This window comes from Talaromyces amestolkiae (assembly GCF_001896365.1).
Source record: "Talaromyces amestolkiae strain CIB chromosome Unknown scaffold4.1, whole genome shotgun sequence".
Classification (NCBI taxonomy): Eukaryota; Fungi; Ascomycota; class Eurotiomycetes; order Eurotiales; family Trichocomaceae; genus Talaromyces; species Talaromyces amestolkiae.
This window is the reverse complement of record NW_024468040.1, coordinates 1,377,822-1,399,556: the sequence shown is the minus strand read 5'-3', so window position 1 is coordinate 1,399,556 and position 21,735 is coordinate 1,377,822. Positions and strand designations below refer to the sequence as shown.

The 21,735-nt window shown below is 47.9% G+C and overlaps 8 protein-coding genes across 8 annotated transcripts; 4 read left to right on the top strand and 4 right to left on the bottom strand.

The window, feature by feature from the left end:
• Window positions 1–677: 677 nt before the first annotated feature.
• On the top strand, window positions 678–3,751 carry BHQ10_003050 (uncharacterized protein; the record flags this gene model as incomplete). Its single annotated transcript, XM_040875264.1, has 3 exons — window positions 678–1,734; window positions 1,799–2,022; window positions 2,075–3,751. 3 exons carry the CDS (start codon window positions 678–680, stop codon window positions 3,749–3,751), a joined length of 2,958 nt encoding a protein of 985 aa, XP_040731554.1.
• A 254-nt stretch (window positions 3,752–4,005) lies between these two features.
• Window positions 4,006–5,037, bottom strand: BHQ10_003049 (uncharacterized protein; the record flags this gene model as incomplete). The annotated part of the gene is made up of 3 exons (XM_040875262.1): window positions 4,006–4,480; window positions 4,538–4,883; window positions 4,974–5,037. 3 exons carry the CDS (start codon window positions 5,035–5,037, stop codon window positions 4,006–4,008), a joined length of 885 nt encoding a protein of 294 aa, XP_040731553.1.
• A 608-nt stretch (window positions 5,038–5,645) lies between these two features.
• BHQ10_003048 (uncharacterized protein) lies at window positions 5,646–6,503 on the bottom strand (the record flags this gene model as incomplete). The annotated part of the gene is made up of 1 exon (XM_040875261.1): window positions 5,646–6,503. The coding sequence occupies one exon, from the start codon at window positions 6,501–6,503 to the stop codon at window positions 5,646–5,648; it is 858 nt and encodes a 285-aa protein (XP_040731552.1).
• Window positions 6,504–7,741: 1,238 nt separating this feature from the next.
• BHQ10_003047 (uncharacterized protein) lies at window positions 7,742–8,351 on the top strand (the record flags this gene model as incomplete). The annotated part of the gene is made up of 2 exons (XM_040875260.1): window positions 7,742–7,892; window positions 7,945–8,351. 2 exons carry the CDS (start codon window positions 7,742–7,744, stop codon window positions 8,349–8,351), a joined length of 558 nt encoding a protein of 185 aa, XP_040731551.1.
• A 479-nt stretch (window positions 8,352–8,830) lies between these two features.
• BHQ10_003046 (uncharacterized protein) lies at window positions 8,831–9,247 on the top strand (the record flags this gene model as incomplete). The annotated part of the gene is made up of 2 exons (XM_040875259.1): window positions 8,831–8,941; window positions 9,008–9,247. The coding sequence occupies 2 exons, from the start codon at window positions 8,831–8,833 to the stop codon at window positions 9,245–9,247; spliced, it is 351 nt and encodes a 116-aa protein (XP_040731550.1).
• A 1,811-nt stretch (window positions 9,248–11,058) lies between these two features.
• Window positions 11,059–12,697, top strand: BHQ10_003045 (uncharacterized protein; the record flags this gene model as incomplete). The annotated part of the gene is made up of 3 exons (XM_040875258.1): window positions 11,059–12,417; window positions 12,465–12,617; window positions 12,668–12,697. The coding sequence occupies 3 exons, from the start codon at window positions 11,059–11,061 to the stop codon at window positions 12,695–12,697; spliced, it is 1,542 nt and encodes a 513-aa protein (XP_040731549.1).
• A 774-nt stretch (window positions 12,698–13,471) lies between these two features.
• BHQ10_003044 (uncharacterized protein) lies at window positions 13,472–14,575 on the bottom strand (the record flags this gene model as incomplete). The annotated part of the gene is made up of 1 exon (XM_040875257.1): window positions 13,472–14,575. One exon carries the CDS (start codon window positions 14,573–14,575, stop codon window positions 13,472–13,474), a length of 1,104 nt encoding a protein of 367 aa, XP_040731548.1.
• Window positions 14,576–15,939: 1,364 nt separating this feature from the next.
• Window positions 15,940–19,423, bottom strand: BHQ10_003043 (uncharacterized protein; the record flags this gene model as incomplete). Its single annotated transcript, XM_040875256.1, has 7 exons — window positions 15,940–16,430; window positions 16,502–16,572; window positions 17,298–17,747; window positions 17,799–18,059; window positions 18,113–18,486; window positions 18,542–19,010; window positions 19,104–19,423. 7 exons carry the CDS (start codon window positions 19,421–19,423, stop codon window positions 15,940–15,942), a joined length of 2,436 nt encoding a protein of 811 aa, XP_040731547.1.
• Window positions 19,424–21,735: the final 2,312 nt, after the last annotated feature.

The following is a 21,735-nucleotide window of genomic DNA, read 5'->3' as shown; positions in this document are numbered from 1 at the left end:
TCTGTTTTTAGTAAGATGTAGTCGTATACCGTCGTTCGTCTGATATTTATTTTTGGTAGATTGTGCTTGTGAGGAATGCTAGGCTCTGTTCTTCGTTAATTAGGGGATATTATAAATATATTGAGCCACGGGTGGCACGCCCGGAGACTATCTTCAAGTAGCTGGTAGCGACAAACACTCAAATAGTAGGACTATAGGTAAGTGACAGTCATTAGATGTCTGATATAATCAGATCCCACAACATCAGTGTGCGTTTATATAAAGTACAAACAGCAGATCAGACGAAGACATACACAATCTGACCTCCGATTGGTCGAAGCTTATACTCGAGTCTGCCCTGATAAGGGAATGTTTAGCCGCTCTCACGTGACTGATAAGGCCCGCGAAAAACTGCCCTTTGGAAGAAAAATAATTTTGATTATCCGCTTGATTTTTGTACCCTAGCTTCTTTTCCAATCGATCGCATTTTCTGCCTGAGTCTTGACGCGCCTTTTCCGGATTTGAGTGTGTTGTTTCAAATGGCTATCATTGTCTAAATAATCGCATTTGAGTCGTCTCTCAGCTCGCAGAGCAGGGAGATTGTGCTTGGTTGATTGTCTCCTCGAACGAGACCGGATAAGAAAGAAATCGACGCAGACCAATTCAACAACACAGAAAGAAACGGAGAAAAAGCCAACATGGAGCTTCATCGCTGCCGTTTTGTCCCTTACAACCCCCAGGCTATTAACGCCCTCGAGTTTTCGCACCCCCCATCCTCCAAAGCCGCCGGCCAAGGCGCGCAAACTCTTCGTCTCGCCGTCGGTCGCGCAAACGGCGACATCGAGATCTGGAACCCGTTGCGCGGTGCCTGGTTTCAGGAATCGATTATTCGTGGCGGTAAAGGGCGGAGTATTGAGGGGCTTGCCTGGACGCTCGATCCGTCTGGAGATTCGCCTGATGGGATGAGAACAGCGGGTCGTTTGCGGCTGTTTAGTATTGGATATACGAATACGGTGACGGAGTGGGATTTGGAAAAAGGGAAACCCGCGCGGCATTCGAGTGGGAGTTATGGAGAGATTTGGTGTCTAACAGCGCAACCGAGATGGACTCCTTCAGCTGAGAAAGGTGCTGTTGCTGCTACTCCCGCGGAAGGCGAATATACAGGTCAACATCTGGCGATTGGATGCGCGGATGGATCGATTGTGATTTTGTCTACGGCCGAGAATGATTTGAGATTTGTGCGTCGTTTAAATGCGTCTGTTACGAAGAATGTGCGCGTGCTCAGTATCACGTTCCAAAGCCGACACGTGCTCGCCGCCGGGTATGCGGATAGTTCGATTCGACTGTTTGATATTCGGAATGGACGTCTTTTGCGGACGGTGTCGCTCGGTCGAGGACCCATCGGAGGACCCAAGGATATTCTGGTCTGGAGTGTAAAATCTCTGCCCGATGGTACATTGGTCTCTGGAGATTCGACAGGCGAAATCCGATTCTGGGACCCGAAGAATTACTCGCTTGTGCAGAGAATACGGGGCCACCAAGCCGATGTGCTGGATGTCGCTGTTAGTATCGACGGGGAAACGGTCGTTAGTGGTGGAGCAGATCGACGGACAGTGCTGTATCGATTGAAACCGGGCAAGAAGAACGATAAATCGCGCCGATGGGCGGAGGTTATGCACCGGCGATATCATACGCATGATGTCAAGAAGTTTGCTGTTTATGAGTCGAAGGATATGAGTATTGCGGTTTCCGGAGGTAGCCCACCCCCCTTTCTTTTCCCCTCTCGTTCTGTGAACTGTCTGACACTATACTTGTACAGGACCCGATGCATCCCTCGTCGTCTTGCCTCTTCGCGAATCCGGAAAAGAGCATCACAGGACACTTTCCAGTCTCCCGCAGATCTGTCAACTTGCCTCCGGTTCGTCGTCTAGGCTCATCATGAGTTTCTGGGAGAGAGAAGTTAGGATATACAAAATCGCGCCTGAAAGCGGAGCAGATGCAGAGAGTCAGAGGAATCAATTAGTTGGCCGAGTGTTGATTCCTGTAAGTCCCTGTCATACATTTGACTCTGATTGAATTTTGCTAATTGATAAAGGGCGACGAAAATATCACATCAGCCGCTCTCTCGACCGATGGTAGTCTTTTGGTGCTGTCTACAATGACCACGATCAGAATGTTCACACTCGCTGAAAATGAAGACGAAGATGAAGAAAACACACTACAGGTTACAGACGTGAAACTTTCTCGTCCAATCGCCGACAACGGAGCCCGTAATGTCTCTCTGTCGCCGGATCTTCAATGGATGTCAATCATTCGACCCGGTAACGAGGTATATCTGGCGAAACTGTCCGTTACAGATACCGATGCAGGCAAAGATGTGCAGATCAACCCTAAGCTTCTGCGTCTACAACGATCATCTGGTCGGATGCAAACGTTACGTGGAATCAACCATGGCACACTTGGCGAGTACGACCGAACCATTCGCACAGTCACGTTCAGCAGTGACAGCAAACTCTTCGCAGTCGGCGATTTGGCAGGTTTTGTCGATTCTTGGGCCCTCGAAGACGTCTCAGATCAACCCACCAAGAAGATAGCTAATGGAAACACCTCATCCGACGACGAGTCCTCTGATGATTACGACGACGATGACAACGTCGAAAAGATACTTGACGGCCAACGCTGGAAACTCCTCAGTGCAATCCCCTGTCTCCACTCCGGCGTCATTTTCATGTCCTTCCGACCATCCACAAACTCCACCACAGAAGACCGCCTACTCCTTCTCACAAGCAAACACCAATTAACAGAATACGAAGTACTTTCTGGCAAGTTTTCTGAGTGGTCTCAACGGAACCCCAAATCGTGCCTGCCCGAGGAGTTTACTGGTCTCAAAGACCGCGCAATTGGCGGTGTTTGTGATATGTTCCAGGGAATGCCGAAATTGTTGCTTTATGGGCCATCGTGGATGTGGATGTTTGACCTCACACATGATTTCCCGTCGCAGTCTGTTGATGCTAACGATATCAAGAGAGACGCACCAGCGGGAGCAGCGGCCGGAGGAATGTCAGATGCGGCTTTGGCCATTGAACTTGTGCAGGCAGCAATGGGCAAACGGAAGCGTGAAAATGACAACGACAACGAGCATGAAGACGTGGACAGAGACGACCTCGACGCCAATGGCGATGAAAACGAGCACTGGCGTAGGAAATACAACAGCGGAGCAGGAGATCTGATCCCCAAGTCCCAAGCAATGGTGTCCATGGGCACGAAAATGCGCAAAATCGCTGCAGACCGTAAACAGCAGTGGATTGACGTTGAGAAACATCGTCTCCATCAAAACCAAGACGATGAGGCGGAAGATGGAGATAGCCACCCGTTCCATGTGAACGGAGAACCGGATTTCGCGCGTCTTCGTCGCCAGATCGCCAACGAACCTACCACCACCTCGACAGACACACCAAAGAAATCGACAAATGGCACAATATTCAACTCACCGGCTACGAACGGCGCCTCCTTCGCAGTCGTTATAAACCAACAAAACCCTAAACAACAACTTGCGCATCAAGCGGACTCAAAACCAACGACCATATTCTGGCACTCGTACAAATTCAGAGATATCCTTGGTGTGTTACCGCTTGGCTCTGCTTCTCATTTTGATGTCGTTTCGTCATCGTCAGCAGCGACAACTACACAGAAAAGCGTGGAGTTGGCGGTTATTGAGAGGCCGATGTGGGATATGGACTTGGGTGAGAGATATGTCAAGGATTATGAATAGTTTAATTCTCAAGAAGAAGATGGTGTTTGTATGTTTAAATTTCTCTGCCAAAGTGTCTATGAGATATCATGTTTGTGGGTCATTCGAGCGTTCCATTCTCGTTCCTCTTTTCTTTTTGGTTTGTTTCATCTTGGGTGCATTCATTGCCTATACATAGGTAGGTAGATACGTATAGCATTATAAAAAGTTTCGATCCTCTATTATTTACCCAGGTATACTTCGAGAATTTTCGGTCTAGAGCCTACCTAGGTCGATCAGCATTGTCCAGCCTCATACACCTCACAACAAATCCCCTCCTTGACCATCAACTCATTCAACCTTCTAATCTCCATCTTATAATACGGCTGCGGCGGCAAATAAATCCTCCATTTCTTGTCTCGCCCACCCCTTAGGCGCAGATCCCTCAACGGATCCAGAAACACAGGCACTTTCTCAATAGGTTCCCCGAACCAGTTCCCTGTTAAATGCAGCACAAACTCCTCGAGATGGTTGAGTAGCAAGATCGCGTTGCAGGTTTCGATCCATTGTTGGCGGCCCGCCCAAACATATACGGACTTCACGGAGTCCTTGCTGGGCAGCCAGTGGCCTGGAAATGCCCATTTGAGGTCGACGAAGCGGATTGCGGTCCATTGGTTGGGAGGGAGCGTTGGGCGAAGGTAGGCGAGGGTCCAGGTGTTGCTGAATTCGAAGGTGTTGGAGGAGTAGAGGAGGTGGATGCTTTCGCGGTATCTGTTGAAAGGATTAGAGGGAGGAATGGGGGGAGTTCTGAAATGAAAGAGGACTCACATCTGTTTACAAGTAACCAACAACGCTATCAAATTCACGTTTGAGTGTGTCTCTGCACTCTTAACAGGCTGTTGCAGTACGCCCCGGCAGATGTCGCACGTATCCTTTTGAGGGCTCGGGCAAATGACACAGCCTAATCGTCGCTTGGAGCGTTGGATTATGTGTAATCGCAGTCCGCCGAGGACCATTTCCCAAATCACGAGACGCAGTTCTGGCGGTAAGGTTTGCAGTAGATGGCATTGTGGTTGCGGGTCTGGTGTTTGGCTGATGTCGAGGCCTCGGGGTGCTGGGCCGCGGATGTTGCCTTTGCGGCGTCTGTAGCGAGGGAGTGAGGATGGTTTATCGTCTGCAAGAAGATGATCATTTTAGTTTCTTATTCCGTCATGAATGCGATGGTTCATAGGCCTCTATAGCTTGAAGTGCCAGACTGACGTACTTTGATACCGCTGGGCAAGCACATCTTCCCAGGAATGGACACCTCCCTTCTTCAGCCTGGCCATATCCACTGATTGAATTCGAAAACGGATTCTGCGATCGAACTGAGCTGAGCGTATTCAACAACCCAAAGATGCTCAATCTAGGCCCGACTGTACATAGAGCCCATGATACCCAACACCAATCATCAGCTCAAATCAGCCTTGTATATAAACACAACAAACATGGAGTGTTTCAGTAATTCAAGAAGATGAACAATTTCCCATCTTTTAGATTGAAAGAAGAACTGGATAGTCGGATAAGTGTGAGTCGATAGCACCGACGTCGGAGTGAAGGGGCAGTTCTCCGGTGGGGTCAACTGATTGATATGATCACCGCCAGTCGGCCCCAACAGCAATCTAAATTATTTTTTAAAGTAGCCATGCCACAATGGAGGATTATTGGTGATTAATCTTGCTAAACAGTCTCACCGCTTATTATTTAGCTGTCATGCAGTGCGGTTCGTCCAGTGGTTTGTTATTGGAATGTTTGATTGATAAGGAAGATAAGAGATTGTAGCTACATAAGGGCTAGAGTGTGGTATTGGGCTAGCTATAATGAATGCAAGTTGTGTTGCTCGAAGAAACGCCCCCGCAAGTTGGCTTAACAAGTCTTTGAAAATGAACATGTAGCTCTAGATGACCGCTACTGCAGACACGTAGCTCACCGAACTCTCCGAGACAACATCTGGATCTGAGCTTCTCTCGTATCTGAGAAAGTGAAACTTTCCTATCTCCTCACCAGAGACTGAAGCATACTCTTCCAAAGCAGCCATGATAACGCCAATGGGATGACGGCCGCAGACTGTGTTCCCAGTCGTTCTCAGTATTTTCAAGAATTGGGTCGCGCTTCCCGTTATAATGGCTTTCATGGTCGCAATATCTACTGCTGAGATACTATCGTAAATCTCAGTATGCAGTTCGCTGTTACTGCGTAGTGACCGTCCCGACACATTTTGTAGAGCGTCCTGGGCCTCGGAGACGGTGGTGGGTGGTTGTGGAAGGTTATCAAACGACAACGGCAACGGCGGCTTCTGCTGCGGTGCATCAGACACATAATACGTATAGCCAAATCGCTGACCCCAGTGACAGAAATCAGAGCTAATAATGAATGCATTTGACACATCGGCCAGATACGTAGCAAGCAGTGTACCCACAGCACGCTCGGTCTCGGGATTGGTACTTCCCACCATGATCGGGACGAGGGGTGGATACTCTGAGGTAGGACGTCCGGGGAAGGTGAGTTGTAGTTTACGATGTATGTATGGTAGATGTAGCTCCATACTATGCTCTCGCTCGTCCACACGGCGGGACATGGTTTCGAATGTGGATGAGGCGGTGCGGATTTTGTTGATTATTTCGGTATCGAGAGCTAATGGCTCGTCGGATACGGGTGTCGCGTACGAGGATACTTCAGGCAAGGCAATTGTAGCGAGGGGGTGGTGATGCGAGGGACCGAGCAGGAAGATGCGTTTGCTGTTGTCAAAGTACATTACCACTTGATAAACATACGACTGGCGTATTGTGTCAAAGACTAGCTTACGCTTTGGACAAGTCGAGAGCCTTGTAAGCCCAAGCAGCACATGGTCCTGAATATGCATAGCCAGCGTGACTGCCTTGTTAGCTTTGGAAGAAAAAAAGGAAAGAGAGAAAACAATAGAATAAAAGTAATTTCAAGACTCGACACTACAACAAGGAGAACTAACGGTCCTATGATTATTCTCGCCCCGGGGATTGGCAAACTGCCTAACTGCTCAATCTCGTCAGGAACAGCATCGAGCCATCTGTCCAGTTCAGCTTTTAGCGTTGTGCTATCATCTTCGTACCAGGAACCAGCATGGGTGGGTCTGCGAGTCGACATTTGCTTTGTACGTTTGAAGTTAAACAGATGAAAGCGCATGTAATGGAGCGGATGAGATAGGTAATAGGAAAGTTGTTGTCTGGGAAGATAGACAAGCTAGGTTATTGGAGATTGCGGGGGAGGGGTGCCTGTCGTCATAGCGTTCGGCATGCCGAGACAGCAACCACCAATAATCATCGGCTTGCCGTTGCAATCTGGAGATGGCCCACTGAGAAAGGTGGTCGAGAATAACCTTTACTATGTATAGTTCCATTTGAAACATACGAGTAGATACTGAATTACGAGTTTCTGAGTACATTCTTACATTATCTCCTGCCATGGGCTGTTGACTTGTTACATGACGATGGAATGCGAGGTTACCTAGGTAAAGCGGAGGTGTATTGATGATACAGCGATACCGTAACAATATACGCGGTTGTCACGTGTGGGCAACAACATCAGATTTCGAGACTTTGATACAAAGGATTCGTTCAAATTTTTCAACAGACATTGAAAGAATGCGAATTTTAGCAGCTTCACAATCACTTTTGCTTGTCGCTTAGAAACATTGTCGGAGAAGCTTTTTGGGGAGCTCGATTGATGCTGGAGAATGGTAACAATATGGCCTATTTGGGTTAGCGCTGTGTACTGGCGCGGCGTTGCCTTGGTAGGCGCGTCTTTCCGCGCCTTCATTTTTAAGCCCCAGCTCCGCTGAGCCTTTCTTCGATACACCTGGAATGTGAACATCAACACAATATCTATGATCTGACTGTCCTCGAGCTCAAATAACAAAAGTCTAATCCAATTGCATGGTTCAGTCGCATACATTATACCTCCTCATCTATAATCTCGCTACATACCAATACGCTATAACACCTTCGTCGCCACAACATGTCTCTCAAGCGCAAAGCTTCCTTCTCAAGCGAAGTCTTGCACGGCCGAAGCTTCGATTCACAGCCTATAGCAGATGTACCGCATCACATGAATAGCCGGACGAGGAAGCGAGTGCGTGACAATCGTCCCGACCAACAAACAGTATATGGTGAGCCGATACTCTTATAACCAGCGACAACACCGAGCTAACATCGAACTAGCAAACACATTGAGAATGCTTTTTCAAGCTCAGAAAGAGCCAATCCTATCAGCGCCATCCGATGAACATTCGCCGTCTGCCGAACCACCCTCAGAGCCCGATGCTCTAGATCCACGACAACAGACTTTGCTCAAATTTTTTCGACCTACACCCGGTTCCTCGTCCAAACAAGTCGACGCACGACATCATGATAACAGCAGAGAGGTTTCGGCGTTCGATGTTCAACCGGCCCAGTATCACCCCATAGAAATCGAATACGATCAATCCAGTTCCACCAGTGGCTCTTCAACCCCATTATCAACCGGGGTTATGGATGTAGACATGAATATGGATGTGAATCAGAATACAATATACACCCCGGAAAAGGTTTGGACCGGCAACTTCTCTGGCAGCATAAGCTGGATGTGATCTCGTCTGAAATCTTGCCATGTTCTCCAACTCATATCTACCCTTTGATTCCACAACCAAGCGACATTCACGAAGCGAATTCTTCAATTTTATGGCAGCGTATGTGTTGTTATTATCTTATGATCGGCGTTTAGGCAATACCTTGAATATGTTTAAAGTGGTGTTGGGAGTTATTTGTATTATCCGTTCGATTATCTATGTCATATATCTCAGTAGAAATATTATGAGCTTGCCGATAGCAATGAAGAATTTGACAATTAAATAGTCCACATCATCTCATTGCTACTCAGTAATTGACCTGGAGGTTGGAAGGCTTTAAGTAATCACTGCATTGCAGAGCCAGGCGACACGGAACCCGATGACGGCGGGGAAGCTTCTTTCCAGATAAATCTTTCCCTACCGCTTCCTTTTCCTCCAATACCACACTTCAATCACCTGGACATGCGAGCCTGTACTATACAATTCATCTATTAATTAAAATGGATAATTCAGTTCATATCAATTACCTCCAGTCCCTCTTAGGACGAAACCTGCGCATTCACACAACCGACACTCGCATGTTTGTGGGTATCTTCAAGTGCACCGATATGGTACGATTGCTTCGTTTACTTCACAACGCAGAATACAATTTGACTAATCTTGCCCCACGAAAACAGGACCGCAACGTTATCCTCTCAAACACATTCGAATATCGTCTTCCGAGCCAAAATGCCGTCCAGGCCGCCGCGGCAGAAACCGCATGCACATCCGACAACGCAACGGGCAAATTCAAAATGGACATGACCAGTCGCTTTATCGGGTTGGTCGTTGTGCCGGGTCAACACATTACCAAGATTGAATTGGAGGAGAACCCTTATCAGATGCGAGTTCAGCCGACGGTACCAGTAATGCATTAGACTGGATCTTACAGCATGGGATTATGGACGAATACGGGAATCAAGAAATAAAAAATGGCGAAGCATCATCCAATAGCGAAGCACCAGCCAGCCAGACAGGGTGTATCGATAATCTCGACAGCCTCAAGATGCATGGGTGTCGGAACTATCCATTCATTCGATCATCGTGGTTCGATAAACGACCAAACATACGTCAAAGCTGAAATGGGGAGGCCCAATCTCGGGTACAAAAGACCTACAGAGAGTCTCACCAGTGCTGTTGAAGCACGCACGCATGCATTGCAGGCATATGAGATGATGCATCGATCTCATCTAGGAAGAAATCGGAACGCGAGATGAGTGGTCAACAGGACTACATACGCATTGACAGACATACATCTCCATGTATACGTATCAACAATACTTCTGTCTGTTTATGCAGCTAGACTCGATCAAGGGCATTTTCAAAGAAGCGAGATCCACTAAGTACTCGCGGTCAAGGGCTTGGCTTTGCATTATGATGTTGAATTCACCTCTCTATTCTACTTCGTAATTCTAGACTCCTGGCTCTCCGGGGAATACCCAGTCGCATACTCACGTGTTCATGTTCAGCCGCCCAGCGATACGAAGCGATACGGGCGTTTTTTAGATAGGGGCACGTTGACTATACTAGACAATATAAACGCATGACGATAATTGTATACATGTGATAAAGTGGTAACGCATGCGTATTAGATACCAAGCTGGCGCAGTTGACGTATCAACACAGACAGGTCACGGGATGCATTCCAGCCAATCAGGGAACAGATAAGCAAGTTCCAGACCGGTCTTGGCAAGCCTGACAGTTTACATAAGCAGGCCAGGCCAATCTTAGACAGAAACGGCGATAGATACATTCCATCTTAACTCAACCTCTCTTTCCTGGCTACATCGTCCATCTTAACAACTCAATTTGCAGCAGATATATTGCAACAGTCGACCAAGGAGACATCACTAACTCTACTGTCCGACATCCTGTCTCTCGTGGGACATTCTGTATGCTGCAAAAGTGCTTATCTCGAGGTTCGTGTTACAAAATCCCTGCCATGACGCACATTCTTTCGCTCGTCGTATGAACGACGTACTTCGTATTTTCATTTCTATTCCAACCTACCCCCCGCACATGGCTGACGCCAACCACACGTGTGCTGTGTTATGTATCCCTTTCTGTCGGAGATTCATCATTCGACTACTTGTTGTAGTATTTCTTTTTTCTGCTGCATTGGTTCTTGGCCTCCTGTTTCGGTAAGCTTTCATGTGATGCGATTAGCAACCTGCATGTCTACATGCTCCCGTTGGGAATGAAGCTTCACGGCGAGGTCTCTTATACGATTTGCCCCCCGATGCAATCGGTTTTCTCTTCAGCTCCTGTGCACGGATAATTCTGCTATTGATTTTGACTTTTGATTTGATTTACTGTCATCATGCTCAACACTATTTATTTGATGTTGCTACCGTTCCAGGCTGACACTTTACCTGCTAGTCCGGTAGTTCATCTTCAGCTATCGTTGCCGGAAGCAGCCAGCTTATGCTCCGACCGTATCAGAACCAACCTTCGAACTTTCCAAACATCAATCTCCGCGACCTGAAAGGCTGAGACACCTTTCAGTTCCTTGTCTATTCCTGCCCGATTTCCTTACGTTTTCGCCGACCGGGAAAATCTCGCTTATCAGGCGAGAGCCATCGACTGCGTGAACAGCTTCACAGCTCAATCCATCTAACTGAGCATTAACTCTTCTTCAAGAAGTAGGCGGGATTGACGATCGCGTTTGCTCAAACCTGAGCTGTCCATAATGGGCCAGTCTCAGTCCAAAGGCGGAGACCGCTCCGGCGATCCTCTGCAATCATATCCATCGTTCTCGCGCACTGATACCAAAGAATCCATCCGATCACTCAAAGGCTCAATCAGGTCTAAGATTCCGGGATCCAGAGGCAGCGACAAGAACAATGACAGTCCGAGGAATTCTACAGCAGGCTTTGGTGATGATCGATCCGACGCAGCTTCTGTACGCTCCACAAGTAGTTTGAAGCCACAGTCAGTCGCTCAACAGTCGACTGTCTCGAATGACCCAATTCCTTCCCGCACCGGTACCCCAGAACTCCCGCCATCTCCATCACAATCTACCTCTCTCAATCGAGGCCACAAGGATGTGGACGCTGCTCAACAGAGTGGCGAAGTCGATCTTGTATCGGATGCACCGCCTTCCGTTCCGCCTGTCACGCCACAGGCCCCTGGAGAGTCCATCTTGGTAAGGCCTGACAATCAGATCAACCCCGTTTTGCTAGATATTCTCGCTTCCGCCGGGTCCGATACGAGCACATCACCTGGTATGGGGATGGGAGCACTCAAGACAATTGATTTGGACGACATGATTTCGCGGCTGCTAGATGCCGGGTACTCGACCAAGATCACCAAAGCTGTTTGTTTGAAGAATGCAGAAATCATTGCCATTTGTACCGCAGCGCGCGAGGTGCTACTTTCTCAGCCGGCTTTGCTAGAATTGTCAGCGCCGGTGAAGATTGTCGGCGATGTTCACGGGCAATATACCGATCTAATTCGGTTATTCGAGATGTGCGGTTTTCCTCCGGCCGCAAATTACCTCTTTTTGGGTGACTATGTCGATCGAGGAAAACAGAGTCTTGAGACGATTCTTTTGTTACTGTGCTACAAGCTCAAGTATCCCGAAAATTTCTTCCTGCTTCGTGGTAACCACGAATGCGCGAATGTGACTCGTGTTTACGGATTTTACGACGAATGCAAACGCAGATGTAATATCAAGATCTGGAAGACGTTTGTCGACACCTTCAACTGTTTACCTATTGCTGCGATTGTTGCAGGAAAGATCTTTTGCGTTCACGGCGGCCTCTCACCCAGTCTTTCTCACATGGACGATATCCGCGGCATTGCACGACCGACAGACGTGCCGGACTATGGTCTTTTGAACGACTTATTGTGGAGTGATCCCGCAGATATGGAGGAAGATTGGGAGCCCAATGAGCGCGGAGTGAGTTATTGTTTTGGCAAGAAGGTCATTATGGACTTTTTACAACGACACGATTTCGATCTTGTATGCCGAGCGCACATGGTTGTAGAGGATGGGTATGAGTTCTTCCAGGACCGGATCCTGGTCACTGTATTTTCTGCTCCAAATGTAAGCTCTCCTAATGTTTTGGTTATTTGTTACTAACAATGGTCTAGTACTGCGGCGAGTTTGACAATTGGGGTGCCATTATGTCGGTATCGGCAGAGTTGCTGTGCAGTTTCGAGCTACTCAAGCCATTGGATTCGAGTGCATTGAAGAATCACATCAAGAAGGGACGAAATAAGCGAAACAGCATGCTTAACAGTCCTGTAAGTTCTACCAACTATCCATCATTTGACTTTCACTAATCGATTGTCAGCCCGCTGTTGTTTCTGCGCAAAGTTATTAGTGACAACATGTTTCTTGACAATGGCATGATATTCGAGCATTCATAGATGATATGGTCATCAGCCGGACACGGTGTCTGCATACTCGTCAAGTCGTTTCTAAACGATACCAAGTAGACACAGAGACGTGGTTCAGCCACCGTTCAGAACTCGCTTCCGGAGCGTATTCGGCAGCGTCTTATGAAGACTGAAGGTCTTTACTGTTTGGATAGACCGGGTCAACACACGTATTACTCAGATAGGGACAATCTCGAAAGAGAGACCTCGCTACTCCAGCGCAGGAAAACACCCAACAGGAGCAAGAACCGAGCACGACGTGACCGAACAGAGCATTACGAGCGCAGAAAGTACAGCATCAACAGCGTTATTGCTAATGTATGAGTATGATAAGGGGAATCATTACAACTCGACAGGGTTGTTTGGCCTACGACTATTGAACATCAGCATAACAGCATGATGCGGTTTCAATGGCGAGTTTGGGTATGTAATGGATAACTGGGTTCATCAATCGAGTTTGATTTATTGTTTCTTTCATGGATGTCAGAGTAAATTAGGAGTTAGGATAGGATAGAAATGGAATTGCTAGCATCCATAGCATATGAGTAACAAGTAGGCTAACAATTGCAGACAAAGATGCGTTTCACTGGGATGCATCTCACAGTTACAATCTGGACTGACTCTCCTTCCACAAGAGACGGTCCTCATAGTCAAAATCTAACCTTTTTCACCCTGACTCGAATGCTGACCGTAGAACATACAGCCATAAACACAAACTGTCATGATAATAACCCAGTCCCGTGTCCAATCGCTGCATTGACCTTCTTCGTCTTCTCCTTCTGTTTCTGGTTTTGATTTACCCGTAATTCCTCTTTGACCTTGACCTCCATTGTATCCTTGCTCTGAGAAAGTAGCTTTGCTTGTGCGCGAGCGCGTTTCTTCCGTTCTTTGCGTTTTAACTTTTTGCGCTCCCTCTTCGATAGCGGATGATTCTTGGCGGTTTGATCCTGACTGTCACCCTTTGCCTCGCTATTGAGAGTGGAAGTTTCTACTTCTGTCGGAGATGGTTCCCAGCGTAGAATGTCGGTGGTCTCCTGTTGAATACCGGTGGTGACCTTCACAGCGCCATCTGCCGGAGAAGAAGCAACTACATCTTCCAATTGCTCAACCTCGCCAACAACCTCCGACTCTTCGCCACTTCCCTGCACAACATCCATTCCACTATCTGACCGTGCTTCCTCTCTACCTTCCAAAAGAGTAACCCTCATCCCCGTCAAAAACGCCTTGTACTTCGGCCTCATCTCCCTCGGCATCCCGCGAGACTCAAACTCGTAGAACATATTCCTCCCATCCCCAAAGTAGATTTTTTCTGTCGGTCTATCCAAGAGACAAATCGCCGCGAAACAGATGGCGCGGTCGATGATGGACACCACTTTGTCAACTGAGAGGCCCGCGTCGAAGAATATGCGGCTTGCGTCGACGACGTATTCGGCCCATTCGCGACTTATGAGTAATGGGGGACGAGTAGACCCGTCTGCATTTGTATTTTGATCTGCTGGATTGAGCAGTTTGGTCCAGAAAGGGGAGTTGAGTTGGAGGTGGAGGTAACGGCCAAAATAGTCTGCGGAGAGTTGTGAGAGGCGTTTTATGAGGTCGTTCTGGATGATGGCGCGGATATGAGATGGGGTCAGGTTGATTAATGTATCGTTGAGATGCTCGTTGTCGCTTTCTTCAGCCGAGTCGTTCATTAGCTCGTTGGGATCATTTCGAGGGTTCAGGAGGACGCTCTTGCTGGTGGCGCTGGGAGATGGAGCTGGTCGTGGTACGATGGAAGCAGCAGAGTCTCTATCTTCTCTGTCTGGAGTCGCACTCAGGCTAGCCATGGTGTTGAGGGCTGATAGTGAATCTGTATCAAGATAACTCCCTTGTCGTGATACTTGATAACTGGACTCTACCGATGCCGGACTGAAGGCATCTGCATATCACATAAATATCTGAGAACCCCGGAGTTACAGAAGAGAGGAAAAGAGCCTCGAGACTTAACAAACAAGTGCTTATCAAGGACGAAAAATCTCGCGTCAAGCTACAAACGGATTCTTCTGGGGCACACTTCCACCTGACATGTAAATCAAGTGCCTCGTGCCGGTCGTCGAGTCTAATCAATACGGAAAAGCCTTGCTTTTGCTAGCTTGCACAAGCTAGACTAGGTAGTCAGGCACTCTCACCCTATTTCGCATCCTCGCTTCTGAAAACTTCCCAAATAGGAAAGTCGATAAAAATTACCCAGATGCCGTTTTGCATCTGTATCACCCTCTTACCCGTAAAATATTACGATCTAATAATACCAGACGATGTGAATCTCACTTCCTCACCGCCCGGCAAAGCCATCATCTATCAATTTCCACCAATCTTGTCTTCTCAATACATTTTATATATGAGAAACGATCATCATTCCCCATAACCGTATATCCAACATGCTCCTCCGGTCAATAAACATAAAACCCTCCCCGCGACTCTTCGCCTCAATTGCGCCGAGCAACCAACCAGTAGCTGCAAATACATCCAATCAATCATCATCATCAACGCCTAAAAGAGGTTCACGATTGCGCAAGCCGGCCTTGAGTCTTGATCAGGTACGTAATAACACCCGTAACGCAGCCCAGAGAAGTAGCCATGGCTGATTTGGTGTAATATAGTTCATTCAAAGGCAGAGAGTGCTCTCGTTCTGGCGTGAGATTATTCGTGCTGTTTATAGTACGTCTCCCCAAATCACTCCCAGTATTGAGATGTGATGTGCTATGCAAATGACTGACTTCTGCAGAAATACCACCGTCGTCGACACGCACTGAATTGGTAGATTATGCGCGGAGGGAGTTTGATCGGAACAGAGGCGTTGAGGATGTTGTACGTATATCTCTCTCTTATCGGTACTGGGGATTGGATATTCTAGTTGCTGACTACGAATGAAGGCACATATTAGATATCTCCTGTCTGCAGGGAAGACGGAGTTTGATACGATGAGGAGATACATTGATGAACTTGCTTCTGTGAATCGATGACTACTTCTTCGAGTATTGCCTTGTATCATATTTTGTATGTTGTAAATAGATAATAGATAGCACGATTGGAATCAGTGAAACAGGTTGCATGGAAATCGATTTCATATGTACAATATTGAATACAGAGTGGAGCATACACTTTCTTCTCACCACACCTATCACCACATCCATCACCACGAGAATCCAGATTAATCATTCTTCCCCTGCACCAACGCCTTGACAGCATCCAGTATTCCTGCCCCCCTCTTCTCATCCCCTTCCTCCGTTGGCGCTTGATTCACATTCTTATCTACCGCAGTCTCCTTGTCTTCCTCCTTCTTCTTCTCCTTCTTCTCCTTCTTCGCCGTCACCGCCGACTCCTTCGTGACAGCACCCTGATTCGCCGCCTCCGAAACAGCAGCATGCCTCTCCCTCCATCCCTTATCCTCCTTATCTCTCGCCTCCAACTCTCTCAACCACGCATCCCTCTTCTCCTGCGACTTTCGTTCTTCGACCTTTTTCTCGAATTCGCGGCGCTGCTTGCGCTCTGTCTTGTAGTACATTCCGCCCGCGACGACGGCTAGCAGCGTAAAGAATTGCGCGTAGATGCGGGCGCGGAACATTCGATTCATTTCGATGGAGTCTTTGGCTTTGCCGGAGCGGTAGGCGCGGTAGAGGGCGTAGCATGTTGCGGCGCAGCCTATTAGTCATACACGATTAGTTGAGATATTTCGGGGTTGAATTTGTTAAAGAGGGAGGGGAAAAGGATACCGAGTGGGATCAATGGTTCTTCCTTAAGACGGCGTTTAAATTTTTGCATTGAGGTCTCCTCCTCAAAGTCGCTACCGAGTGCATGTGTTAGTCGCGTGCGAATTGAAATGAACAGTGGGTTGAGTGGGTAGCTTACGGAGGGACGAATACATCGCCTTGATCGGTCATTGTGGACGCTAATATTGTTATTAATTGGGGTTTGGTGTCGAATTCGATTTTGAAGAGAAAGACGCTCAAGTCGTAGGATGAGATTCCGGACCCGCAGGAGCTTCAATTTGAAAAAATACCGAGCTGGTAGAATTCGATTGAAATAGCAGCAAGAAGACGAGTAAATGTACAGTCTAAATCCAATTGCTGCAACTCAAGTGCTGCATCGACTGTGAGGCATGAGGCAGGAAGGGGAAGGGGAGCATGGGGAACTTTTTGAGCTCTTCCGATCGTTATCACCTTCCCGCCGGAGTTGGGTGATCATGACGTCGGAAACATTTCAATACGGTACCGTATTAGATTGTATATGAAACGCATTTTGTGTGTTTTGTCACATCCTTGCCTACCATCTCAAGTTCAAGGTTGAATTTTTGTCACTTGTTACAATATGTACATATAGACACATATAAGAGATGCGAGCCTGTCCTGCAGGGAAAGATATAAGAAAGCGAGACCGGAAACAATATCATCATTATACTTGGCTCGTTATAGATGTCACCGTTTTCTCTTTTTTGCCTTTTCGTTCAAAGGAAAGGAAAGATAGAGAGCAGGAAAAATGAAAAACAGCATTTACAGTCGTGTCAGTTACCAGCTCACCTCTGCCATCAAGACAGTCAGAATCTGCAGCCGATCTTGTGCATCACCAACCTCATCTTCCCAAAACCGCAACATGTTCATTGCGCTGAGGACAGCTTCCTTCCATCCCTGCGGCATCAGGTCTTGCACCATTTGGCTATGACAAGCCGCCAACAAGATCAGCGCGCTTCGCGTGCACGTCCGCAACATTAGCCATGCGCCGTGATGTCGGTGCTGGAACCCAGGCTCATTTTTGCGGATGCGCTCGGCACACATTTGTAGACCTTTGCGGGTGTATTCGTCGAGTATCGGGTCGCGGCGTCCGTAGTTGATGGTTTCAGCCATGAAGGGAAAATAGATCCATTCATAGCAGTCGAGGAGGTGGCCACGAAGAACGAATTTGAGGACGTCGTCTTGTTCTTCGGGCGTTTGGAGGGAGAAGATTGGGGGGAGTGAGGCCATCCTGAACATAGTCAGCTCGTGTATTTCATTCTCTGTAAAAACGAATACTTACCAGTCGATGGCTTGTGATTCGAATGCTGAGGTCATTTCGACCATATCTACGATCCGTGGAAAGCGACCTTTGTCTTGGTGACGGAATAGGTTGTATAAAATGCGGTTTGCTAACCGACGTAATGCAATTTCTGCAAGATAATAATACCAGGCTCGTGCGGAGTCGTCTCCCAGGTCGTCTAGTGGTGGACTAGGGAACGAACTGGGATACGATAGATCCTGTAATCCGAAACCTGGTAACGATAGTTCCATTCGAACTTCGCTAATAGATACTTAGGACCCGGTCATATCAATCAAAAAGAGGGAAAAGCTTACAGCTCTGACTTGAAACAAGTCCAATAAATGCTCTCTTGTGAAGCTCGCTCCCGCTGCAAACTGTCGCCGATCAACATGTCGGCAGTGAGGGATCTCCTCAGAAAGTCAAACCCCTGTGAGATTGCAGCAGCTTGGACGAAATGTCTCCATGCATCCATGGGCTGTTGTATAGTCATTAGATAAACACCAGAGTAGAAGAAACATTGGGCTTCAAGGACTCCGCTGCCACGCATTAGTAATCCAATACGTTTCTGTGAAGCTTCGAAGAAGACTTTGGCCAATCCGAAGCTAGGGCTGTTTCTCGTCATGAGAGATGTGTGTGGGTGGAGGCCGTGGAATGCTTCGGCAATAGAGCCTAGAGCGCATACAAGGAGCTGCAGATATTTTTGAGCTTATGATCGATTTGGATTTGCAGCGGGGAAGACTCACCACTAGGCATGATTGAGCGTCCCAACCAACGCCATGCAAACAGGCATTGTTCACATAGCTACGTATCAACTCAACATCTAGAATCGGATTGGCAATGTGCACACGGCTCAAGAAGCTATCGAGCAGCCTATTGCAGGATCCGAGCTCTAAACTGTTGATCAATGGAATGGCTTCACCGACAGGAGAAGTCATCGGCGAAGGTGGCATTTCATAATTCTTGAGGACTGATTTGATGTCCAACTGGTGATCGAAGCGGCCTTGAAATACATCCCAGGCCAGCACGGTCTCAATGGTGACTGTACTGAGATCCGGTCCGAATTGGAGGTCGGGAGGTGGTGAACCATAGCTTAAAGCTGATTGTTCAACTGACGGTGGTGCTGGATGCACATTCACTTCCAACGGCTTCTCCCGGATCAATTTCTCCAGCTGCTCGAGGCGATCCAAGATGGCGAGGCTCGCAGGATCAAAGCTTCAAATCATCGTCAGTACGGCGGACACTCGTCAGAGTACATTGATATCCATGACAGGACACAAGAAGGGTGAAAAAGAAAAGGGGCCATACGACGACAGGTCCGTCGGACTCGTGATACACTTAGCACCCACTTTCTCGCAGAACGAACACGACGGCTTCTTGTTATCGCATTTCGTTCTTCGGGCTCTGCACACCTGACACGCGCGGTTTGCCCGCTTGCGCGGATAGGCTGCTGTGCCTCTGGGAGCCGGACGCCGTCGGGTCATGGCAGCCTCTAATTTGCTATGGTTGAGCTCAGCAGCGCTATCGGAGCCTGATCCCACGGTTGTGGTGGACAGGATGATTGCATTTTGCGTTGGGAACTCTGGTTCAGCGGCATCAAGTAATTGTTGCAAGGAATCATCCATCATGGCGTATCCTTGAAGATAAAACAAGTGTAAAGTAAAGTAAAGTGGCTAGTGGCTAGTGGTAATGGTACGTGCGAGTTACTGCGTAGTCTGAGAGCGTGCGGAATATCGGGGGTGGGGCATTCTGCTCATGGTACTAGGAGAAGGTCGGATGTGCAGTGTGAAATCGCTGTACGTCGTACTTGCGTGGCACAAACTGGGGCTATTTCATGAATGAGAACAATTTGTAGTCCATCATCTACCTGATGAGCATGTTGAGCGTGTCGTGGTGGTGGTATTTGTGGTGGTTGTTGAGTTGAGTTGAGGTGGAGAGCGGAGGAGAAAATCTGGGGAAAACGTGGGTAAATAACTTCGGCTCTTCTGACGCTCTAACCAACCTTCTTTCTCACTCAGCACTAAGTTCTAACAGACACGCCCAACAACACCAATAGGCTACAGCAACTGACTAAATGACTGGCGCTTGCTCGATCTAGTCTAGTCAACGGCTGGACGGAAGAATGAAAGAAGTGGCATGGTCGGATGATGGATCCTTTCATTTCGTTTTTTCGCCATCTTGGCGGCTCAGAACAGATTGCAATATTAAAACGTACGGAGACAGGGTCAACGATCGTTTCGAGGCTTGAGAGTTGCGAGACATGCTCGGATTGGCTGGCACAATGTGAGATGGCCTCACTAATAATGGCCTCTTTAAGCAAAATATACGGGTGATTTTCCGCAAAAGAGCAGGGGATGGGGCACGGGGCAAATCACACGGAGCCGCTAATACGTCTGTCCGTGTTGGGGGAAATTGCCAAAATTAATATGCCAGGGGTCCGTCCAGCGTCTTGCAGGCATGCAGAGTGCCACTTGCTTACTACCGGAGCATGCTTGAGGGAAAGACGCACTGGGAGTATTTTCCTATTCCTCCAAGCGGGGATGGAGGCAACAACGACAACAACCTGGTCAGACTCGGCTTTTTTCATCAGAGGCGTTTCACGTTTTCGACAACAGCAAATATAATGCATGCATTATGTCGGCAAATGCAACCCTGACTATTCAGCGGCGATCTAATGCCCGATAAAAAGCGAAATTGCGGGGGAAGGCCAGGATTTCAGGGCGTTTATCGTCATTTGGCCCGCGTCGTTTCGAGACTCTGAACGTTGAATGAGTCAATTTATTCTTCAATTCTCCATAAAGGGTTGGGATCTAGTCTCCAATGCCACACACTCATTCTGGGAAATAATGCTTACTTGTCTTAAGTCAAGTCGAAGCGTCGTGTTGACTGGTCTAACGGCACCGTTTCTGTCTATCCTGAATCGACTACCCACCTGCACAGATAGTCGCACGGAATACCTCGGATGCCTCTACTGATCTAGTTATAGAGCAGATTCTGAATATTTAGAACGCATGTAAGCACAAAATAAGAAACGCTGATCGACTCAATTTCCGGACGTCTTGGCTAGGCTCTTGACAATAAACTTAGCGCCTCCGGGGTGTGATCGGGTGATGAACCAGGAGCAGGAGGAGKCTATTGCACATCACAGATTGGCTACAAGCGACTGATGAAGATACATAGCCTATAAGCAGCTGTGGATCGCCCCCGGATAAATTGACTTAGTCTTATAACCTTATGCGTACTGATTTGCATGTGTATTCAACTCCGCATTGACTGAGCCACCGTATCTGGCTGTGACTTCTGCAAAGTCCGTCACTCGTTTTTCGAGTGGCGGCATACACCGACTGTTCCATATTGACGAGGATACTGGGATATAACAGCTACCGTGTTCGTGCTTGTAATCCCTGCTGCGCCAAGCACATACCCAGGTACGTACCACGTTGATAATTTCCCGGGAGTTGGAGCCAGCAATGAACTGCCGGCAATTCGTCTCCCACTTCTTTATCAGATCGTCAGATCATATGATACGAAGTAGAAGTCAAGCGAAACCACCGCTTGCTTTCGGTCAACATCGAACAATTCAGGGATTCAAAATCGAGGCATCGATCGGCGGGCACAGACAGGTCATGGAGGCCACTTGGACATCCCAGACATGGGTACCGCTAACAGATAGCATGAACTTTAGACTATTGCTTAACTTAGCCCTGAGTCTAATAATGAATCATCGGAGTAGCCACAGCAAATCATAGGGAGAAGCTGTCTTTGCCATAAACGGACATGGACTTAGGGCTCCAAGTTAGGGTTGCTGACATAACGGGAAAAGTAAAGTCCGCGGGCAACTCTCCGCCCAACGAGAAAAAAACGGTGAACCAAAGCCGCATCCCACCCATATCAATCTGTGCCACACCGCCAATTGTACCTACTCACATTCTCTGACTCA